General features: G+C 41.6%; 1 protein-coding gene across 1 annotated transcript in view; it reads left to right on the forward strand.

Annotated features, from left to right (window-relative positions):
- The window catches only part of LOC106609909 (choline transporter-like protein 1), a 40,662-nt gene that overhangs the window by 9,340 nt on the left and 10,245 nt on the right, over positions 1-21,077 (forward strand). The window contains exons 3-11 of the mRNA XM_014208954.3: positions 749-891; positions 2,313-2,449; positions 2,556-2,649; positions 2,753-2,922; positions 3,632-3,721; positions 4,533-4,681; positions 10,733-10,919; positions 13,432-13,600; positions 13,932-14,088. Of these exons, the coding sequence (XP_014064429.1) occupies positions 749-891; positions 2,313-2,449; positions 2,556-2,649; positions 2,753-2,922; positions 3,632-3,721; positions 4,533-4,681; positions 10,733-10,919; positions 13,432-13,600; positions 13,932-14,088 (1,296 nt within the window). The remainder of the gene's footprint in view (positions 1-748; positions 892-2,312; positions 2,450-2,555; positions 2,650-2,752; positions 2,923-3,631; positions 3,722-4,532; positions 4,682-10,732; positions 10,920-13,431; positions 13,601-13,931; positions 14,089-21,077) is intronic.

Genomic DNA, 21,077 nt, shown 5'->3' on the forward strand with positions numbered 1-21,077 from the left:
ATACGTTTCTGTACAGTGAGCATTTCGTCCTTCATGCGATTTAATCAAATTCTGCTTACTGACAAGCAACATAAAGGTTGAGAATGAAAGAAACACACTGCGGTCTCTACTGATGCTGACCTGCAATCTATTACCATGCAGCAAGAACCTTGGACTCCATTTAGTCACATCTGTTACAAGTCCATGTTGCACAATCACAAATAATAATGAGGAAGGTATGAAGTAATGGCAAACAGAGCATGTCCCATACGCTGCAACAAAAAAAAAACTTTCTGTCGGTGCATATGTACCTCCTCAGAATTTATTCAGTCTACAGACGGCTACTTTCGCCTTGCCACTCAAACGCGCCCCATGCTGAGTGTGCGACACTTTACACTGGCTTACATTGAGCACATGCAGATCCTATTGATCTCTTTTTTTTTCAGTAAGTGGACATTATATAGGACTGGCACTGTTTACTGTAATGACATATGATAATATGAAGCACACTGGTCAATCCAACCACATGAAGCATAGTGGTACATTGTTTGGCGCCTATTCTGTTCGATTGCATGTATTGAATATAATAACACTGTTTATGGCTCGCGAAGGTTATTCGATGGGTCATTTAGTACATGGAGTTTTATACTGATTATTGTATTTACCAGCATAGTTCAGCTCTACCCTGATATTGTTTTGTGCATTGTCATCATGATGATGGTGGTGATGATAATAATGTTGTTATTAATGGAAGCTGCTTCCCCTGTAGGCCTGTATCGCTGGTTTCTCCATTTCCACGGGAGCTGCAGCCAGGCTCATCTCTGGCTATGACAGCTACGGTAACACCTGCGGTCAGAAGAACGAGAAGATCGAGGGGGTCGAACTCAGTGGCCGGGATCAGACCGACAACAAGTAAGTCGCGTTGGAAATGTGGACCATCTCGAGATGGATGCTTACCAGTTATTAACCTATCATGTAATAGCAAAGTAATAACAATGTTTTGGTTGAGATTTCCACTCCCATGACAATGTAGGCTCAGCAGTTTGACTCCTCTCTCCTAGCCTGGTTAAACCAGACAGAACATGGCCTTCACAATTGTTCAGTGTGATTTTAACCAGGCTAGCTCTCTCCCCCTTCCTCCCCACAATCCACAAGCCTTTGTTGTGGTATTTTAACACACGCCCTTTAACATTACCGGTGCACAAACATGGATTTCATAATTTGGTAATCCAGTTTGCCACTTATACTCTCTTGCAAGGCTCATCTGATGCAAGGCCTGTTAAAGCCTCGATGCTCATTTTGTTCTGTTGCTGGCTTAACCAGTGAGATCATTGGGTTACAGAGGATTATAAACTGGGAGGTTCGAGCCCTGAATGCTGATTGGCTGACAGCCGTGGTATATCAGACCGTGTACCACGGGTATGACAAAAGTAATTTTTACTGCTCTAATTACATTGGTAATCAGTTTATAATAGCAATAAGGCACCACAGGGGTTTGTGGTACATGGCCAATATACCACAGCTAAGGGCTGTATCTAGACACTCCTCGTTGTGCCATGCGATAGAACAGCCCTTAGCCGTGGTATATTGGCCATTTACCACACCCCCCCCCATGCCTTGTTGCTTAATTAGCTTGCCAGCACAGGGCATTACTGTAAGACACTTTAAATCTTACTATACTCACTTCTTGTTACCTGTGGTCAGAAAAGACTGATGTGGGTCTGAAATGGCACCCTATTCTCTATATAATGCACTCTTTTTGACCAGAGCTGGGGTCAATAATAGTCCACTAGGGAATAGGGTGCCATTTCACATGTAGCCTGAGTGCAACAATGTTTTGCATTAATTCATGTCCATGTTCTTTTTTTGGAAGATATTCTAATAAGTGATTGAGACACGATTCAACTTTTTGTTGTGCTGCTCGTCCAGTAAGTTTCCGTTCTAGCAGTCTCTAGGAACCGTTTCAATGAGACAATGGGCTTTGTTTCTTAAACTGGGCCGGTTGCCCATTGACGTTTTGACTGAGGGGCAGCAGGGGTGTTTTGGCTACAGAGATTTGACTGTTTGTTAAGCTCTATCCCACATCACATTTTACACGACCTACGTCAAAAAGTCTACTATGAAAATATACTTAGGAAAATATGCAATTTATTGTATTGAAAGATGGAACAGTACATTTTGCAACATTCAAGGATGTTACTCAAATGTGCAGATGTTTAGTTCTGTCTTACTTGACTTGGGCCATTGGCAAATACACTCCATCTCACTCTTTTCAGGACGTTTTTATACTTCCCTCCATCCTTATTGAAGTCCTGTTCTTTGACCTTTTCCAGGTATGTCTTCTTCCTGGACCCCTGCAACATTGACATTCTGAACAGGAAGATCAAGTCCATGGCCCTCTGTGTGTCCAGGTGTCCAGACAGAGAGCTCAAGACGTACACTGACGTCAAAAAGTTTGCACTGCAAAATGGTGAGAGTTCTTCCTGCTCTAATCCGTACTGTATGCATTTATTCATTGGTAAACGGTGAAAATGAATTGCACAAAGTTTATTTCCTATTTCTCCACTTTTACATAGGATCTGAGCTCTGCTCATACGACATTCCAGTCTTCAAGTATCCAAGCCACGGAGAGAGATCCAAAAAGTGCCCCAAACTCCCCGTGCCACCAAGGTACAGTCCTTTTACCAGTGTCAAGTCAACAGCGAGTAAATATAATGACACTAGCGAGGCTATGTTGACGATACCATTTTCCCCATCCTCTCCCTTTGTGCAGTAAGTCTCTCCCGGTGTTCCACCGCTGCACTCCCATGGACATCTCCTGCTATGCCCAGTTCGCTGAGGCTTTCGTCACCTTCGTCAGTGACAACAACATGTTGCACAGGGTCATCGCCGGGGTGATGGCCAGCAAGGAGATTATCATGGGCCTCTGTGTGCTGGCTCTAGGTACTGTGCATTCTAAAGTGGCGTTTTATGTTCTAGCTGTCCGTATAGCCTCCTAAAACATAATAGTGTATATCCTAAATAACTTCTCTCGCTCTCTGTATACTGCTTGATTTGATCGTGCCTCAGAGGCCTCTGCTCTCCCCCTAGAAAGTTGCCTTTTCTGAGATTGGGTCAGGAAATGATAACAGGAAATGTCTCCTGGAGATCTGACGGCATCCAGGGCTCCATGCCGGCTTTTAAAAGTAGAAACATTTAGGAGCACACAAAGAAATTCGGAGCACAGTGGAGAATATTTGAGGTAACAAGCCGTTTTCTTTGTAGTAATAGTGGAAGCATGCCAGTCGTGAATCTGCGCTCAGTGTATTCCCCATGGCACTCGGGCTGCAGTACAGTGAAGTCGCCTAGTCATTGCAACAATTATCATCTGGGTGATTTTCATTCTAGGCGCACTGGTGCTCCTAAATAAAAATTCCAGGTCGCACAGCAAAATATTTAAGCGCATATGCGAGTAAAAAGGTCGCACTGTAGAGCGCTGGCATCCAAAATAAGTAGTCCCCCCTTTAAATTTACATGAAATATCACACAATTATGCTTTATGTTTCAATAAATATAGCAGCAAGAATCATAGCTTTGTACAATAATAAGGCATTTTTTTGTCATGACAATAGCATCGTTTCATCCCTCTTATTTCTATCACCTCTGTCTGTAGTCCTCTCCATAATCCTGATGGTAGTGATTCGCTACATCTCTGTCGTGCTGGTCTGGATGCTCACAGCCCTCGTGGTTCTGGGCTCTTTAGGTAAGCTTCCCTCTTACCGACGTCTCAGTAATGTCATGAAAGAGACGTCTTTACTAGTGATGGGCATTCCGAGTCTTTTCGGTGAGCCGGATCTTTTGGCTCCGCTCACCTAAAACGAGCCGTTCATTTGGCTCCCAAAAGTCTCTTCCTTCATTCTGTAGTGCTTAAAAAATGTATGAAAAAACACATTTCTATTGTAAAGCCTAAACGGTCGCCTACCATTATGTCAGATTGTGAAATGTGAGTTCAAATGAATGTTACCTCACGAAATTAGATTGAGCAAAAATTGAGCATGGACCAGAATGAGGCTCTCTCCTCACTATCTACTGTCCCTGCTGTAAGGAATTACCATCTCCAGATAATGTTTTTACAACTGATCTCCGGATAATGTTTTTATAACTGATCTCCGGATCATGTTTTTATAACTGATCTCCGGATCATGTTTTTATAAATGTTTTTATATCTGATCTCCAGATAATGTTTTTATATCTGATCTCCGGATAATGTTTTTATATCTGATCTCCGGATAATGTTTTTATATCTGATCTCCAGATAATTGTTGTTGGGAGCTCAAAAAGCAGTAGTAGCATTATGCAAATCAGGAAGCCAAATGAACAGCTCTTTCACAGGTGCAATTCAATTTCCGCTGTTCGAAAAGAGCCGGCCGTTCTCGAACAACCCATCACTAGTCTTTACCTGGTTCTTCTCTGATATCCATCCAGAAACCAGTGTATAACCAGAGAATGACATTTTACCCAGTATTAGCCTGGACCCAATGGTAGCCTAATGGCTTCGTCCTTGTGCGTTTCAGGTGGGACCGGGGTTCTGTGGTGGCTCTACGTGGACCACAGGATGAATCTGACCGACCAGACTGGTACCACCCCAACACCCCAACAGCAGTTGGCCACAGGCAACGTCCAGGCTCTGCTGGTCTACGCTGTCATTGCCACCATCTTCACTGTATGTGTGTGTGCATGCGTGCTTGTGTTGTCATGTGTTGTGATTCCTTTGTTTTATATGGGTACCGTGTGTTTATACTGTAGTGTGTTTTCAAGTATTTGCTCTTCAAGAACAGATTTGTTTATGCTCTACCAACTGTGTGGCTCAGTTGGTAGAGCATGGTGTTTGCAACGCCAGGGTTGTGGGTTCGTTTCCCACTGGGGACCAGTACGGAATTATATATATATTTTTTTAAATGTATGCATTCACTACTGTAAGTCGCTCTGGATAAGAGCGTCTGCTAAATGACTAAAATGTAAATGTTTAAGCAACAAGAAAAAGACAGAAATGGCCTGACCCACATTTACATTTTAGACTTTTAGCAGCTGCTCTTACAGATTTTTCACCTAGTCGGCTCAGGGATATTGAACCAGTGACCTTTCGGTTACTGGCCCAACGCCCTTAACCATGAGTAGGGTTCCGGTGGGAAGTTAAGCACTGGAATTTGGGGAATTTTGCTTAAATTTATCAAAACAGTTAGCTTATAACAGTGAACCTTTTTTGTGGGATACACATAAGGCAATTCTAGGTCTTGTGGCATATTTTGTTTAAACTATCCCCAGTTCAATAGAATTGCAACCCTCTGCATGCACAGTGCATTCTTCCATCACATGTGCAGTGCACTCTGCCATCACATGTACAGCTGATTCTCAAGATCTAGCTCACTAATGAGATGCTATTGAGCCCACACTACTACACTGTCTGAGCCAAGGACTACATGCTTTCTGGTCAGTTTTGATTACAATGCTGGGTGGGGTGAATGTATTTTATGAGATACATGATTTTATTTTAACTAGTAAATAGTAGCCTATAGCAAAGTGTGTTTAAATAATTTCTAACTTGTTAACAATTTCTGCTAGTTAGTGTTTGCTACCATGTGGGTTTTAGGTTCCTTGAGCCTGCTAACCGAGGAGTGTTAATTCACCTGTTCCACACATGTTTAATTTTAAAACAATTATCTTACAAAGGAGTTGTTTAATCTAACTGCTTAACTATTTATCTGTACATGGAATTGGATTTGTTGGGGTTTTTTTGTCGTTTTTTCTAATCTTTACAGGAAAATGCCACGGACACTATCTGATGTGTGGAGACATTTCACTGCAGCTAATGTAGAAGGAAAAGCTGTGTACATTTGCAAATACTGTGCCAAATCATATGTAAAGAATGCAACAAAGCTGGAGAATCATCTGGCCAAGTGCATAAAGTTCCCACAGCGCTCACAACAAGCAACCTCTGACAGAAGTCCCTCTACTTCTATTCGAGGGGAAAATTAGGAATCAGACACCGTATTGATAGCAACGGCTCATGGTCCTCCTGGAATCAGAAGTGTTTTTGACTCAATGGTGGAACATAGTCAGAGAAATGCTGATGAATTTCTTGCTCGAGCTGTGTATGCAACTGGTTCACCTCTGATGCTCACAAGCAATGTGTATTGGAAGAGATTTCTGAATGTTCTTTGCCCAGCATACACCCCTCCAACCAGACATGCTTTATCTACTCATTTGCTGGATGCAGAGTTCGAGTTCAAGTGAAGGTAAAGCAAATCATAGAGAAAGCAGCCTGTATTGCAATCATCTCTGATGGGTGGTTGAATAATTAACTACATCATCTCTACCCCTCAACCAGTATTCTACAAGAGCACAGACACAAGGGACAACAGACACACCGGTCTCTACATTGCAGATGAGCTGAAGGCAGTCATCAATGACCTTGGACCACAGAAGGTATTTGCACTGGTGACAGACAATGCTGCGAACATGAAGGCTGCTTGGTCTAAAGTGGAGGAGTCCTACCCTCACATCACACCCATTGGCTGTGCTGCTCATGCATTGAATCTGCTCCTCAAGGACATCATGGCACTGAAAGCAATGGATACACTCTACAAGAGAGCCAAGGAAATGGTTAGGTATGTGAAGGGTCATCAAGTTATAGCAGCAATCTACCTCACCAAGCAAAGTGAGAAGAATAAGAGCACCACATTGAAGCTGCCCAGCAACACCCGTTGGGGTGGTGTTGTCGTCATGTTTGACAATCTCCTGGAGGGGAACGAGTCTCTCCAAGAAATGGCCATATCATAGTCTGCCGATATGGACAAGCCCCATCAAGAGGATCCTCCTGGATGATGTATTTTGGGAGAGAGTGGTAAGCAGCCTGAAACTCCTGAAACCTATAGCAGTAGCCATTGCTCGGTTTGAGGGAGACAATGCCATCCTGTCTGATGTTCAGACTCTGCTTGCAGATGTAAGAGAAGAAATCCATACTGCCCTGCCTACTTCACTGTTGCTCCAAGCAGAGGAAACTGCCGTTCTGAAATATATCAAAAAGCGTACATGTTGGACGCCAAGTAAGCTGGCACCCAGTCTGGTGCGGAGATCAACAAGGCCTATGGTTTCACCACCACTGTTTCTCGCCACCTTGGCCTGGATGAGGGCAAGGTTCTTGGCAGTCTGGCGAAGTACACTTCCAAGCAAGGGCTTTGGGATGAAGATGCAATATGGCAGTCATGCCAACATAACTCATCAGCCACCTGGTGGAAGGGACTTTGTGGCTCTGAGGCTCTTTCCCCTGTTGCCTCCATCATCCTCCAAATCCCACCAACATCAGCCGCCTCAGAGCGCAACTGGTCCTTGTTTGGGAACACACACACCAAAGCACGCAACAGGCTGACCAATACAAGGGTTGAAAAATTGGTGGCCATCCTGGCAAATTTGAGGCTATTTGAGCCTGACAATGAGCCATCCTCAACAAGGTTGGAAAGTGACAGTGAAGATGAAGCCTCAGAGTCTGATGTTCAAGAGGTGGACATTGAGGAGGTCCAGGGAGAAGACATGGAAGCCTGAGAGGAAGACAAACAAACCTTTAGTTTCTAGACTATCATTTTACAGATATATTTTGAAAATGTTTTTGGGAGATGTGATGGATCATTGGGGATCATTCAATATTCACTTTATTTTGTTGTTCAGTGAAATCATCCCATGAAGAGCCAACTCATTTAATTAAAGTTCAATTCTTAACTAAATTGTTTTTTTTATTTCTATTGGAAGGATTTAATCATTTGCAATTATGTCTACTCATGATAAGCTAAAAGGTTTGTTTCTGTCTCCATACGGTATGGTAAATATGTCCAATGTAAAAAACATCTACATTTAAATGGTATTAATATTAATTTGCATATATTTCCGTTAATTCCCACGGAAAGTTTCCACCTCTGAATATTCCCCAAAATGTGCAACCCTAACAGCGAGGCTACCTATCACATTTACACAGTGCTTAATTTGTAAATCGTGAGGTGCCTGAACAAAAAGTGAGCGCAAGAGGGGGGTGCAATACTTTTATAATAAAGCATTGCATGCATATCATCGTATTTGCGTAGTGGCATGGAGCAGTAGAGTAGAAGTACTTATAGAAGGTGCACAGATTAGGAAAAAGTTTAGTAGCCTAGGGTCCGGGAAAAATCTGCCTTTTATAAACGCATTTCATGCAATTCTACGTCATTTTACATGACTGGAGACTTTGGTAGAATCATTTTTAATACCACACAAATAATTGAAATGGCAGGCTACTTTGACACTGAAAAAACGGAGAATCTGAGATCAATAGAAACGACCTTGTATTGAATCCATTATTAGCCTAGGTGTGTGGAGACATATTGTAGGCTACAATGTGAGGAGGAAATTATAGTCCTAAAAATGCTTTTCAGTTTCACTGACTCACCCAATGATGCGCAGCTCACTTGCTGGTGATGGCAGATGCGCTCGTGCCAAAGGTCTCTCTCTCTCACTCAAAACAATATTTGGAAGTTGACCAAAGTATGTTCGTAGCCTACAGCATAGTATTCTCTTTTCAGCAACAGCCGTTTCCTTCCAAACCTTTGTTTTCTCTCGATTGTATTTGAAATACTGCGAAAGGCCTGTTTTGTCTGCATGCTGTTTTTTCACTGACAGATTTGCTGCGCGTTCACGACTGTAGGCTATTCCTAGTTATTGGGCTACAATCCACAGCTAGACTATTAAAAAAACAATTGATCCTCTGTGGCTAAATTATAGCCTGTTTCATGTTGTAGTAGGCTATTCTGAATGATTTCCTTTATTTCTGACAGACAGCAGTAATTCTGTAACTTTGGCTAATTTATTTCAATTTATCAAGGGTGCTGCAGCTCCTCCAGAACCCTTCGCGCGGCTTTGATTCTATAAGGAAATGAATGATGAAGTGCAATTCTGGAGAGATGAGAGTTGCAGGCTCAAGTCTATCAGAACAAATAGAGAGGGAGATATCATAAAATGTTAATTTCATTCTAGTTTTGTGAGGGATACTGGCGTGCTTCTCACACAGCCACGCTTTGGTCTCAAACAGGTTACAATGTTGGTCAAACCATAAACCTGGACCGGCCCAACCCGAATCAACTCTTAGAATATTAGGCCTGAGCTGAAAATCAACTTTTTCTCGTTACGTTTTTTTTGTGGGGGCAGAAGAATAAATGAATAAGCAACTCAAATTAACGTTGATCGCTTTTATTATAATTTTTACATTGCAAAAAGTGAAAATAGTTTTTCATGCCACGAGATGTACGTGATCTGGCTAAATAGGTTCCGGAACAAAATAGTCCAAAATGGAGAGATCTGGCTCAAATTAAGCACTGCATTTACATAAGTATTCAGACCCTTTACTGAGTACTTTGTTTAAGCACCTTTGGCAGCAAATACAGCCTTGAGTCTTCTTGGGTATGAGGCTACAACCTTGGCACACCTGTATTTGGGGAGTTTCTCCCATTCTTCTCTGCAGATCCTCTCAAGATCTGTCAGGTTGGATGGGGAGCATCGCTGCACAGCTATTTTCAGGTCTCTCCAGAGATGTTTGATCGGGTTCAAGTCCGGACCCTGGCTGGGCCACTCAAGGACATTCAGAGACTTGTCCTGAAGCCACTCCTGGGTTTTTTTGACTGTGTGCTTTGTGTCGTTGGCTAAGGTTCTGAGCGCTCTGGAGCAGGTTTTCAACAAGGATCTCTCTGTACTTTGCTCCGTTCATCTTTCCCTTGATCCTGACTAGTCTCCCAGTCCCTGCCGCTGAAAAACATCCCCACAGCATGATGCTGCCACCACCATGCTTCACCATAGGGATGGTGCCAGGTTTCCTCCAGACGTGACACTTGGCATTCAGGCCAAAGAGTTCAATCTTGGTTTCATCAGACCAGAGAATCTTGTTTCTCATGGTCTGAGAGTCTTTATGTGCCTTTTGGCGAACTTTAAACAAGCTGTCATGTGCCTTTTACTGAGGAGTTTCTTCCGTCTGGCCACTCTACCATAAAGGCCTGATTGGTAGAGTGCTGCAGAGATGGTTGTCCTCCTGGAAGGTTCTCCCTTCTCCACAGAGGAACTCTGGAGCTCTGTCAGAGTGACCATCGGGTTCTTGGTCACCTCCTTGATCAAGGCCCTTCTCCCCGATTGCTCAGTTTGGCCAGGTGGCCAGCTGTAGGAAGAGTCTTGGTGGTTCCAAACCTTTTCCATTTAAGAATGATGGAAGCCACTGTGTTCTTGGGGACCTTCAATGCTGCAGAAATGTTTTGGTACCCTTCCACAGTTCTGTGCCTCAACACAATCCCGTCTCAGAGTTCCACAAACAATTTTCTCGACCTCATGGCTTGGTTTTTGCGCTGTCAAGTGTGGGACTTTATATAGACAGGTGTGTGCCTTTCCAAATAATCTCCAATCAAGTTGTAGAAACATCTCAAGGATGATCACTGGAAACAGGATGCACCTGAGCTCAATTTCTAATCTCATAGCAAAGGGTCTGAATACCTATGTAATCAAGGTGTTTCTGGGTTTTTTTTTTATATAAATTTGCAAACATTTCTAAAAACGTGTTTTCGCTTTGTCACCATGGGGTTTTGTGTGTAGATTGATGAGGATTTTTTATTTAATCCATTTTAGAATAGGGCTGTAACGTAACAATGTGGAAAAAGTGAAGGGGTCTGAATACTTTCCGAATACTTCATATCCTGTATCCCATTTTCAGGTGATCCTGCTGCTGCTGCTGTTCTTCATGAGGAAGCGCGTGGCACTGACCATCACCCTGTTCCACGTAGCGGGCAAGGTGTTCACTCACCTGCCCCTGCTGGCCCTGCAGCCCTTCTGGACCTTCCTCAGCCTCATGCTCTTCTGGGTATCCTGGCTCAGTGTGTTCCTCTTCCTCGGAACCACAGGTCAGAATGGAATACAACTTTGTCGCATTGTGAAACAGACATTTTTGTTAATGTCTTTATTTTCCCCTTTCAACAAGATATTTATGTCTAAATAAACCATTTTGGCGAGGATACCATTTTTTTTTTTTTACAGATTTGTTCCAATTGTTTTATGCCCCGAAAAATAATAAGGTAGTGGACTTGCGTCACTATGGAAAGTTTGGATACTGTACGTATGGACTGTTTGGTTCATTTCATCCTGCTCGTGATGTGATGATTAATCATAGAGATCCTATTAAATTACAAAGTGGGCTATGTCATAAACCCACGAAGTTCCATAATGGGGTGAAAATGGCAGCCATCTTGGTCAGGGACAAATCCAAAACCAGTTTAATTAGAATAAATGACAGTAGAGGCACGTGATGCATTTCCTGCCTTTACTTATGCAGGAAAATACAAATAAGGTATGTGATGCATTAGAAATTGTGTAATGGAATTATAGTCAATATCAAATATTGTCATATAAATACAGTTTATACGTGTTTTACACACATTATCTGTATAAATAGCCTCTCAAATATATGTAAACGGACCATAAATATCTCAGATTTTGTTTTCTTAGAAAGCCTTGAGTGCTATTATATGAGTACATTTACATGCACACTAATAATTGGATATTAAACTGATTATGGCAGAGTATGGAAATAGTCATGTTAACACCTTACTCTGCTTATCTTTATTGGCGTGAGGTCAAAATCGAAGTAAGCATACGCCGATTAAAACACCTGGTTTTCTGAGCTATCTTTCGAATTATTAGGACATGTAAACAGTATAATCAGCATTCCAGCAGTGTATTTGCATATGTGCCAGAACCAGTAGCGTAAACCTTCCGCTTATGCGCGAGTGAAGTGAGTTCGGAAAAACTGAAAATATGCATTTTAGAAATAGTTTTCACACACAAATGTTATATGTCCGAACTCAGAATCAAATAGGCTTCGCAAAAATGACTTGGTCACTGGTGGAACGTTTATTTTCATTGGTGATTTTCTGCATTTATTTAAGTCCCATCAGGTAGCCTGATTTCAGATGTGTCCATGTAAACAGGATTATTAGGGAAATCATTATTCTTGCAAAGCATGTAAACGTTTTAAACAAACTATTATATACAGAACAAAAATATAAACGCAACATGTAAGTTGTCGTTCCCATGTTTCATGAGCTGAAATAAAGAGCCCAGAAATGTTCCATATGCAAAAAAAGGTTATTTCTCAAGTGTTGTGCACAAATTTGTTTACATCCCTGTTAGTGAGCATTTCTCCTTTGCCAAGATAATCTATCCACCTGACAGTTGTGGCATATCAAGAAGCTGATTAAATAGCATGATCATTACACAGGTACACCTTGTACTGGGGACAATAAAAGGCCACTCTAAAATGTGCAGTTTTGTCACATAACACAATGCCACAGATGTCTCAGGTTTTGATGGAGCGTGCAATTGACATGCTGACTGCATGAATGTCCACCAGAGCTGTTGCCAGAGAATTTAATGTTAATTTCTCTACCATAACCCGCCTCCAACGTCGTTTTAGAGAATTTGGCAGTACGTCCAACCGGCTTCACAACCGCAGACCATGTGTAACCACGCCAGCCCGCTCAACTGATTTGAGCCAGTGTAGGACTGTGTATTGACTGCATTGTTTGAATGGAATGTTGGCATATTGTCAGTTAATTAGAAACATTTATGGAAACATTCCTCTACCTACCTACACACATACAGTGCAGATAAATTCTTCACATTCATTATTTTACACACTATCTTATGACAGCACTGGCAAACCATGGCTGACCAACATGGGTGACCTTAGGACCATCATAGGATGGTTCATGTCCATTTTAGTATGCTAATTCCTAATTCTATGTAATTAACACACTCATGTGACATTTTGGAACTGAAAGCGCATGGCTAGAGTGGCATGACTCCGACGCCCACTCTTATTTAGATTCTTGGGTCGGTCTGGTGCTGTGGGTGGCAGCTCGGGCACACAGTCAAAGAAAAGGTCTCTGAAATCTACCCACTGCATCATGTTCTCCCTCATCAACAACAACACCAGAGCAACCTCCAATACAACAAAGCGTCGTGTTTTTGTAGAATTTGTCTGCCTACTATTTCCCTTTGTCTGCCTTTTAGCTGTTCCTGGATTTTATTCAGATTAGAGTTCGATAAAATAGATAACGTTAAAAAAGAGAGTCCATCAAACTCATCCGAGCTGCAGTGTTTGTTGTTGAAAAATGGTGCCATCTTGCTGTATTATATTTGAATGAAAATATTTTCCCAGCACAAAAAAAGCTTTCCGGGCACGAAATCATGATCCTTGAATGCCTTGCAGATCAGAGGAGATCAGCCTACCCCCAATCTTGGCTGTAGGGAACCCTGTAAAGAACGAGAAGATTGACCCCTAACCTTAGCTGTGTGCCCCTACAGGCACCCCTGTGCAGAGCGACCTCGAACCCTGTCTGTGTGTAACCCCTACAGGTAGCCCAGTGCAGAGTGAGGAGACAGGGCTGGTGGAGTTTCGTATGTCAGGTCCACTCCAGTACATGGTGTGGTACCACGCTGTGGGCCTCATCTGGATCAGTCAGTTCATCCTTGCCTGCCAGCAGATGACGGTGGCCGGAGCTGTGGTCACCTACTACTTCACCAGGTCAGGCGAGAGTGTTGTAATGAAATGCTATGTGATGAAATGTAATAAAAGTAATGGCATGCTTATGGTGTGTTCACTTGGAAATATCCTGTATCAGACCTGGGTACAAAATATTTTTTTTTCTGTCAAATACATTAGCTGTACTTGATTGAGCTTGCCTGGTGCATTTGAACCAATGGTATTGTCCCAAAAGTGCAAAGCTACAGCACAATACCTGCTTTATTGGTCCATTAGTACAGATAATACTATTTAAACCCAAGTCAGTCCTGTATCAGTTAATTTGACTATTTCCAACTCTTCTTCTTGTCCTCTATCCTGTGGTGGACATCAGAAATAAATCTCAACTGCCAATAACCCCCATCGTGTCGTCTATGCTGCGTCTGGCCCGCTACCATCTGGGCACCGTGGCCAAAGGCTCCTTCATTATCACCTTGGTGGAGATCCCTCGCCTCATCCTCACCTACATCCACAACCAGCTGAAAGGAAAAGTACGTACTTTATCTCATTCAGCTATATCAAATCAAATGTGTATTTGTCACATGCGCCGAATACAACAGGTGTATATATCACTTACATCCACAATCAGTTCAAAGGCAGAGTATGTAGGGTGTTCACACACTGCTCTAGAATGTTGAGAAAAACGGGGCAATTCATGAGAGTACTACGAAATTCATGTCAAAACGTACTTTTCTTTGCCCTATGTCATTATAAATCTCATATAATGAATAATTCAATTGTTCTCTACAACAGTATAACCTTAATATACTTGTACTTATTATTTGATTTAACCTTTATATTGATAGGGAAGTCATACTGAGACTAGGATCTCTTCTACAGATGAGCCCTGCATAAATACATCAAACACATACAATATACAAAATGACAAAACATGAAGAAAAAACTGACACATTTATCAACATAAGAGGTCTCTGGTCATTACTCTGAACTGACCAAGGGGAACATCTCATTCCAGAAAGCTCTGGAAGTTGTTCCACATAAAGGGTGCAAAAAAACCCTAAAAGCAGCTTTACCCATCTCTGTGGAGACCAAAGGGGCATCCGGGGTTCTCCAAGCCTGAGACCGGGTTTTGGTCATTTGTAAATCTAAATTCAATTCATGATGATAGATACATAGGAAGTTTCTGCATGAGTGCTTTGTAGATAAACACAAGCAAATGCTGCTCTCTCCTTATATACAAAGAGACCAAAACCACTTTTTGATACAAAACGCAATGGTGAGTTCTATAACCAAGACCAGTAATAAAACAAAGGGCACAATGGAAAACAGCATCTAGTGGTTGAAGTGTAAATGCTGCTGCATGCATATAGATAATATCCCCATAATCTAAAATAGGCATAAAAGTGGTCTGGACAATTGCCTTGTATTGAGCAGTGACTACTTTTTAATCATGCCCGTTACAGCATTCCAATCACTCTAAACATGGACAATTCTCAAAGTACATAGTCCGTAACTTTTGAACAATATAGTAGTTTGAACTATTGTTTTTCTGAAACAATTCTATATTGAATGGACATATATGTATAAACCTTGAATTAATTAATCATTTTTGGGTGAACACCCTTGAAAAAAGATGGGTAACTGGTGGCCGCGAACCCCCCCCCCCCCCCCCCCCCCCCCCCTTTTTTGTTGTTGTTGTTGAAGGCCCTTGGATACATTTTTTGGAACTCAGTCGAGGTCTCATCTTACTGTTCCGAGTTAGAATAGTAGAATACACAAGGTGCAGTTTCGAAATTTGGTCCTGCATCAGCAGTTTTTCTCTTGTTGTCAGTCACTTAAAGAGGAAGTGACAGCGTTTTAGCAACATGAAATCTTATAAAAATCTGTTCATATACACCCCCCGGAAGAATATGTTTTCTTTTGTTTACATTTTCTGACAAGCAAACACTTAGATATGGTTTTTGAAATACTTTCACAGTTTCATAGAATGTTTGGGAAGGACGTAGAGTAAGGTATTTGTGAAAATTTGATTGTGGTAAAGCGACCGTGCATTTGGACAATTTAATAGACACTGCATAAAACCTAACAAAAATGTGTCAATCTTGTTCAGGACCGGACTCTACACAGACCGATGCACCATAGCCAATCAGAGCTACAAAAGGCCTATATGGAAATAAGCTATTTGCTACACACCGGTAGTGTCCTTCACCCCTGCCTGTCGGGTACTGTTTTCCCACAGTTCTGTAAATGACAGCGAGAACAGGTGTTCAGCAGGCGGGAGCGAAGGACACTGTGTGCTAGCTTAGCCAGCTTGTCCTAAGGAGGACTCTGGTACACAGCAGGCGGGGGCGTCATCGTGTGCTAGCCAGCTAACTACAGTAGTAAGCTAGCACACAGTGTCGCCCCAGCCTCCCGCCTGCTGTGCTAGCGGTGACTACCAGTAGACCGTGTCCTTCGCCACTGCCTGTTGGGCACTGTTTTCACGCAGTTCTGTTAATGATGTTGAGGGCATGTGTTTAGCAGGTGGGAGCGAAGGACACTGTCTACTGACTCCAGTACACAGCAGGCGGGGGTGAAAAATAATACGGAATAATACTTTTATTTTCCGTTTGACCCACATTCAAAAGTGTCACACAAGCACGAAGATGTTGTGCCCGAGGGAGGGCATTCATGCAGGAACCAATGGAATGCTCGAGGGGGGGCTTTCCTGCAGATGTAGGAATGTCAACATGCAGGAACGCCCAGAATTGCAGTCTGCAGTTGCACACTACTACTTACATTTGGGAAATGTACAGTCCTATTGATCAAGCAACCATCAACAAACAGGTAGGCGATCTCTCCCTCCCTGAGATCAACAACTAATGTTAGCCAGAGCAAGATGAGCTAAAATCTAACAAAGCAAGAGTAGATAAACCCTATCAAACTTTCTCAGTTTGTAGTTGGCCGTCAAAATTGCACTGATAAACGATGGTGAATAGTAGCCTGCTCCATTTGATCGATGCCAAATACATTTCATTGACAACTAAGAGATATGCATGCTAACTGTGGATAAGTTGTTCAAGTAGAAAGTGACACCTGCACCTCTAGCTGTAGCCACCAAAAAATGATATGACGGGGAAAAGTCAATCACTCACCCACTCGTGCAATGACATGACAGCCTCCCAGCAGCTAGCTAGCTTGCTAGCTAATGTTACGCTCCTTGTTTTTAGCTTGCTAAATAAATAGATACTCTAGCCTATTAGGCACGTTATGACTGACTTGTGATCATTGCCCTTGCCAGTTTTATTGTATTGAAGTTCCCTGCCTTAGTTTTGTCAGTTTTTGTCCACAATATTGAGTCATTGAAACTGAAACAGTGCATCCCGAATGGGTGGAGGCAGCAAATACAACCAGGGCAGCTGTGATTTACAGCCAGATAGCAATATATTTTTTTACTACCAATAAATGTATTGGTGAATTATATTAATCATGCATTGAACCGCATCCATCTATTTTGCCAACAATGCCATATTCTGCGTCATAGAATTTGGAGTCAAATATAATCTATTTTTAAACCTCTTATTGTCTGTTTGTTTCATATATGCAAAGTAGTTAAAACGCTATCAGTTCCACTTGAATTAGCCCATGTCAGCTAACATTTTTTTTGATTGCTAAGTTAGTTTAGCAGCTAGCTATCTAAAATTGTTATCATGGTCGAATTACCAGCTGGGGGGCCCCCATTTCTGATTTTGTTAGTCTCACTCAGATATCATATTACAAACTGCAAACATTTCTCTGCACCCTATGGCAAAATGTGTAGAATTGCAGGAAATTAGATGTAAAATGGCTAATTTTCCTCTCTGCCCCATGGCATAATTTGTTGAATTGCATGTAATTAGTTATAAAATTGCTAAATCTTCTCTCCACCCCATGGCAAAATGTGTATAATTGCAGCAAACTTGCTTTAAAATGGCAACATTTTCTCTACACCCCATGGCAAAATGGTGTTAAATATGATTTTTGAATCACTAGCCCATGTCTGTACCCCACACATACAATTATTTGTAAGGTCCCTCAGTCGAGCAGTGAATTTCAAGCACAGATTCAACAACAAAGACTACATGTACAGAGGTTTTCCAATGCCTCACAAAGGGCACACAAAGCAGACATTGAATATCCCTTTGAGCATGGTGAAGTTATTAATTACACTGTGGATGGTGTATCAATACACCCAGTTACTATAAAGTTGACGGAGGGGAAAGAAATCACTCAGGGATTTCACCATGAGGCCAATGGCGATTTTTAAACCAGTTAGAGTTAAATGGCTGTGATAGGAGAAAACTGAGGATGGATCAACAACATTGTAGTTACTCCACAATACTAACCTAAATGACAGAGTGAAAAGAAGGAAGCCTGTATGCAATACTAATAAAGTACTAAAGTAATTGAACTTTTTGTCCTGAATACAAAGCATTATGTTTGCGGCAAATCCAACACAACAGAGTACCACTCTTCATATTTTCAAGCATGGTGGTGGCTGCATCATGTTATGGGTATGCTTGTCATCGGCAAGCACTAGTGATTTTTTGGGGGGGATAAAAAGAAAATAAATAGAGCTAAGCACAAGCAAAGTCCTAGAGGAAAACCTGGTTCAGTCTGCTTTCCAACAGACACAGGTAGACAAATCCACCTTTCAACAGGACAATAACCTAAAATGCAAGGCCAAATATACACTGGAGTTACTTACCAAGACAGCATTGAATGTTCCTAAGTGGCCTAGTTACAGTTTTGGCTTAAATTGGCTTGAAAATCTATGGCAAGACTTGAAAATGGCTGTTTAGCAATGATCAACAACTAACTTGAAAGAGCTTGAAGATATTTTTCAAGAATAATGGCAAATATTGTACAATCCAGGTTTTCAAAGCTCTTTGGGACTTACCCATAAAGACTAACAGCTGTAATCGCTGCCAAAGATGATTCTAACACATATTGACTCAGGTGGTTGAGCAGTTATTTAATTAAAAAAAACAGTGGTTCCTCAATTAAAAGTTTTGAGATTATGCCGCGGGACTTAGAGGTAATTTGTGGTTTAGTACGTTACCCTGCGTCACTGCTTCATTGCTTCAGACCACCGCACAGGGGAGTTAGAGCACTGATTATGCTTTTGGAAGCTATACATTTAAAAAAATATATATTCCATGATATTCTTAAGATATATGTGTTGGCTGAATATAAGCAACAAGTGATGTTTGCTAAAGAATCAAGTTGATGGTGCAGTCATATAGCCTCGGCACCTACATAAAGCTGAGTGACTCACTCATTCATGGCTTTGGATGAAAAATAAATAAGTACCAAAATTCTTCTGATAGTCTAGAAGTGAAAAATAGAAAATAGAAGTGATTATAAAAGTCATGACTCTACAATTGAACGCTAGTTTTGGTCTCAAATAAGCACGGTCTGTGAATAGCGTTTAATTAAAATAAGCAATTTTGTTAAAAAAAAAAAAACACCAGGAATATATAGACCTAGACCTATGAACCCTTAAAAAATGAGAGTCAGGGTTAGTGCATTGTGTATATTATTGGTTAACCTGACCTGGATTATGATTATGTATTATAGTCTCTAAAAGGAAACATTTTATCACCGTCTCTTGCACATGTCATTTTCCTTTCATAATGCATCCTTTCAGAGAGATAATTTAAACAGCGACCTGTTTAAATTATATCAGCAAAAAATATTACATTTTATTTGGAAATGCAAGCCAGACAAAATTAAAAGGACCTATTGTCTCACCCCATGTTCAAGAATGGCCCTTTATTAAGTTTACAACCACTCCACTTTCGGTTATTTGAAAACGAAATCATCTCCAAAATATAGTTCTATTTTAAACAAGGACTTGAAAAATGAGATGATGAACTCTGCAAACAACGTTTCCAGTACGAGAATGAGAATGGTAAATGACTTTAATTAATACATTCATTCAATACATTGGAATACAAAAGAAGCCATCCATCCACCCATTATAGGCTACTAGCAGGACTATAGAATTGTATCGTCAATTTCTCAAGCCAAAACGTCTTGATGGTCTCCACCAGTTCATCTTTGCTTGTAGAGTTACGGATGAATGTTTTCAGTTGATGCCAAACAAGTTAGATCGGGTTTAAATCAGGAGACCTATATGGAGAGATGAGAATGTTTTTTTTTTTTTTTTTAGATATACTGTAGGTATTTTATTTAAACTTGTTTTTACTACATAAAGGTCTGCTTACTCTGCTGGCATCTTGACCCAGGTTTTTCCCTCATTTGCAATGCAAACCCGGGTGGCAGTGTGTTTTGGTCCGAGCAGACCCTTTTCCGGCTTACAAACACTTTTCATCAAGCCAGCTTATTTCTATGGTGCTACCCGTTCCAGGGTTGGGACTGTATCCACCAGAGGACCTGAAAATGAGTCGGTGCTGGGAGGATCAACAAAACTAAAGGTATTTTGGTTTCAGTACATTTAAAATTTTTTTATATGTATATAGCCTATCAATGTGTAGACATACTGTGTAATAAAATTGATAATTGTGTACTAAAAACATCAATGTGTTTTTGCAGAGCATACAACCATGCCGACAACCTCAAATGACTGCCTCGTCTGATTCACCAACTACTTCTCAGATAGAGTTCAGTGTGTCAAATCGGAGGGCCTGTTGTCCGGACCTCTGGCAGTCTCTATGGGGGTGCCACAGGGTTCAATTCTCGGGCCGACTCTTTTCTCTGTATACATCAATGATGTCGCTCTTGCTGCTGGTCATTCTCTGATCCACCTCTACGCAGATGACACCATTCTGTATACTTCTGGCCCTTCTTTGGACATTGTGTTAACAAACCTCCAGACAAGCTTCAATGCCATACAACACTCCTTCCGTGGCCTACAACTGCGCTCAAATGCTAGTAAAACTAAATGCAGGCTCTTCAACCGATCACTGCCCGCACCCGTCCGCCCGACTAGCATTACTACTCTGGACGGTTCTGACTTAGAATATGTGGACAACTACAAATACCTAGGTGTCGGGTTAGACTATAAACTCTCCTTCCAGACTCACATGAAGCATCTCCAATCCAAAATTAAATCTAGAATCAGCTTCCTATTTCGCAACAAAGCCTCCTTCACTCATGCAGCTAAACACCCTCGTAAAACTGACTATCCTACCGATCCTTGACTTCGGCGATGTCATTTACAAAATAGCCAAAAACACTCTACTCAGCAAATTAGATGTAGTCTATCACAGTGCCATCCATTTTGTCACCAAAGCCCCATATACTACCCACTACTGCGACCTGTATGCTCTCATTGGCTGGCCCTCGCTTCATATTCGTCGCCATACCCACTGGCTCCAGGTCATCTATAAGTCTTTGCTAGGTAAAGCCCCGCCTAATCTCAGCTTACTGGTCACCATAGCAACACCCACCCGTAGCATGCGCTCCCGCAGGTATATTTCCCTGGTCATGCCCAAAGCCAACTCCTTCTTTGGCCGCCTTTCCTTCCAGTTCTCTG

Source organism: Salmo salar, chromosome 08 (assembly GCF_965601325.2).
Source record: "Salmo salar chromosome 08, fSalSal1, whole genome shotgun sequence".
Lineage (NCBI taxonomy): Eukaryota > Metazoa > Chordata > Actinopteri > Salmoniformes > Salmonidae > Salmo > Salmo salar.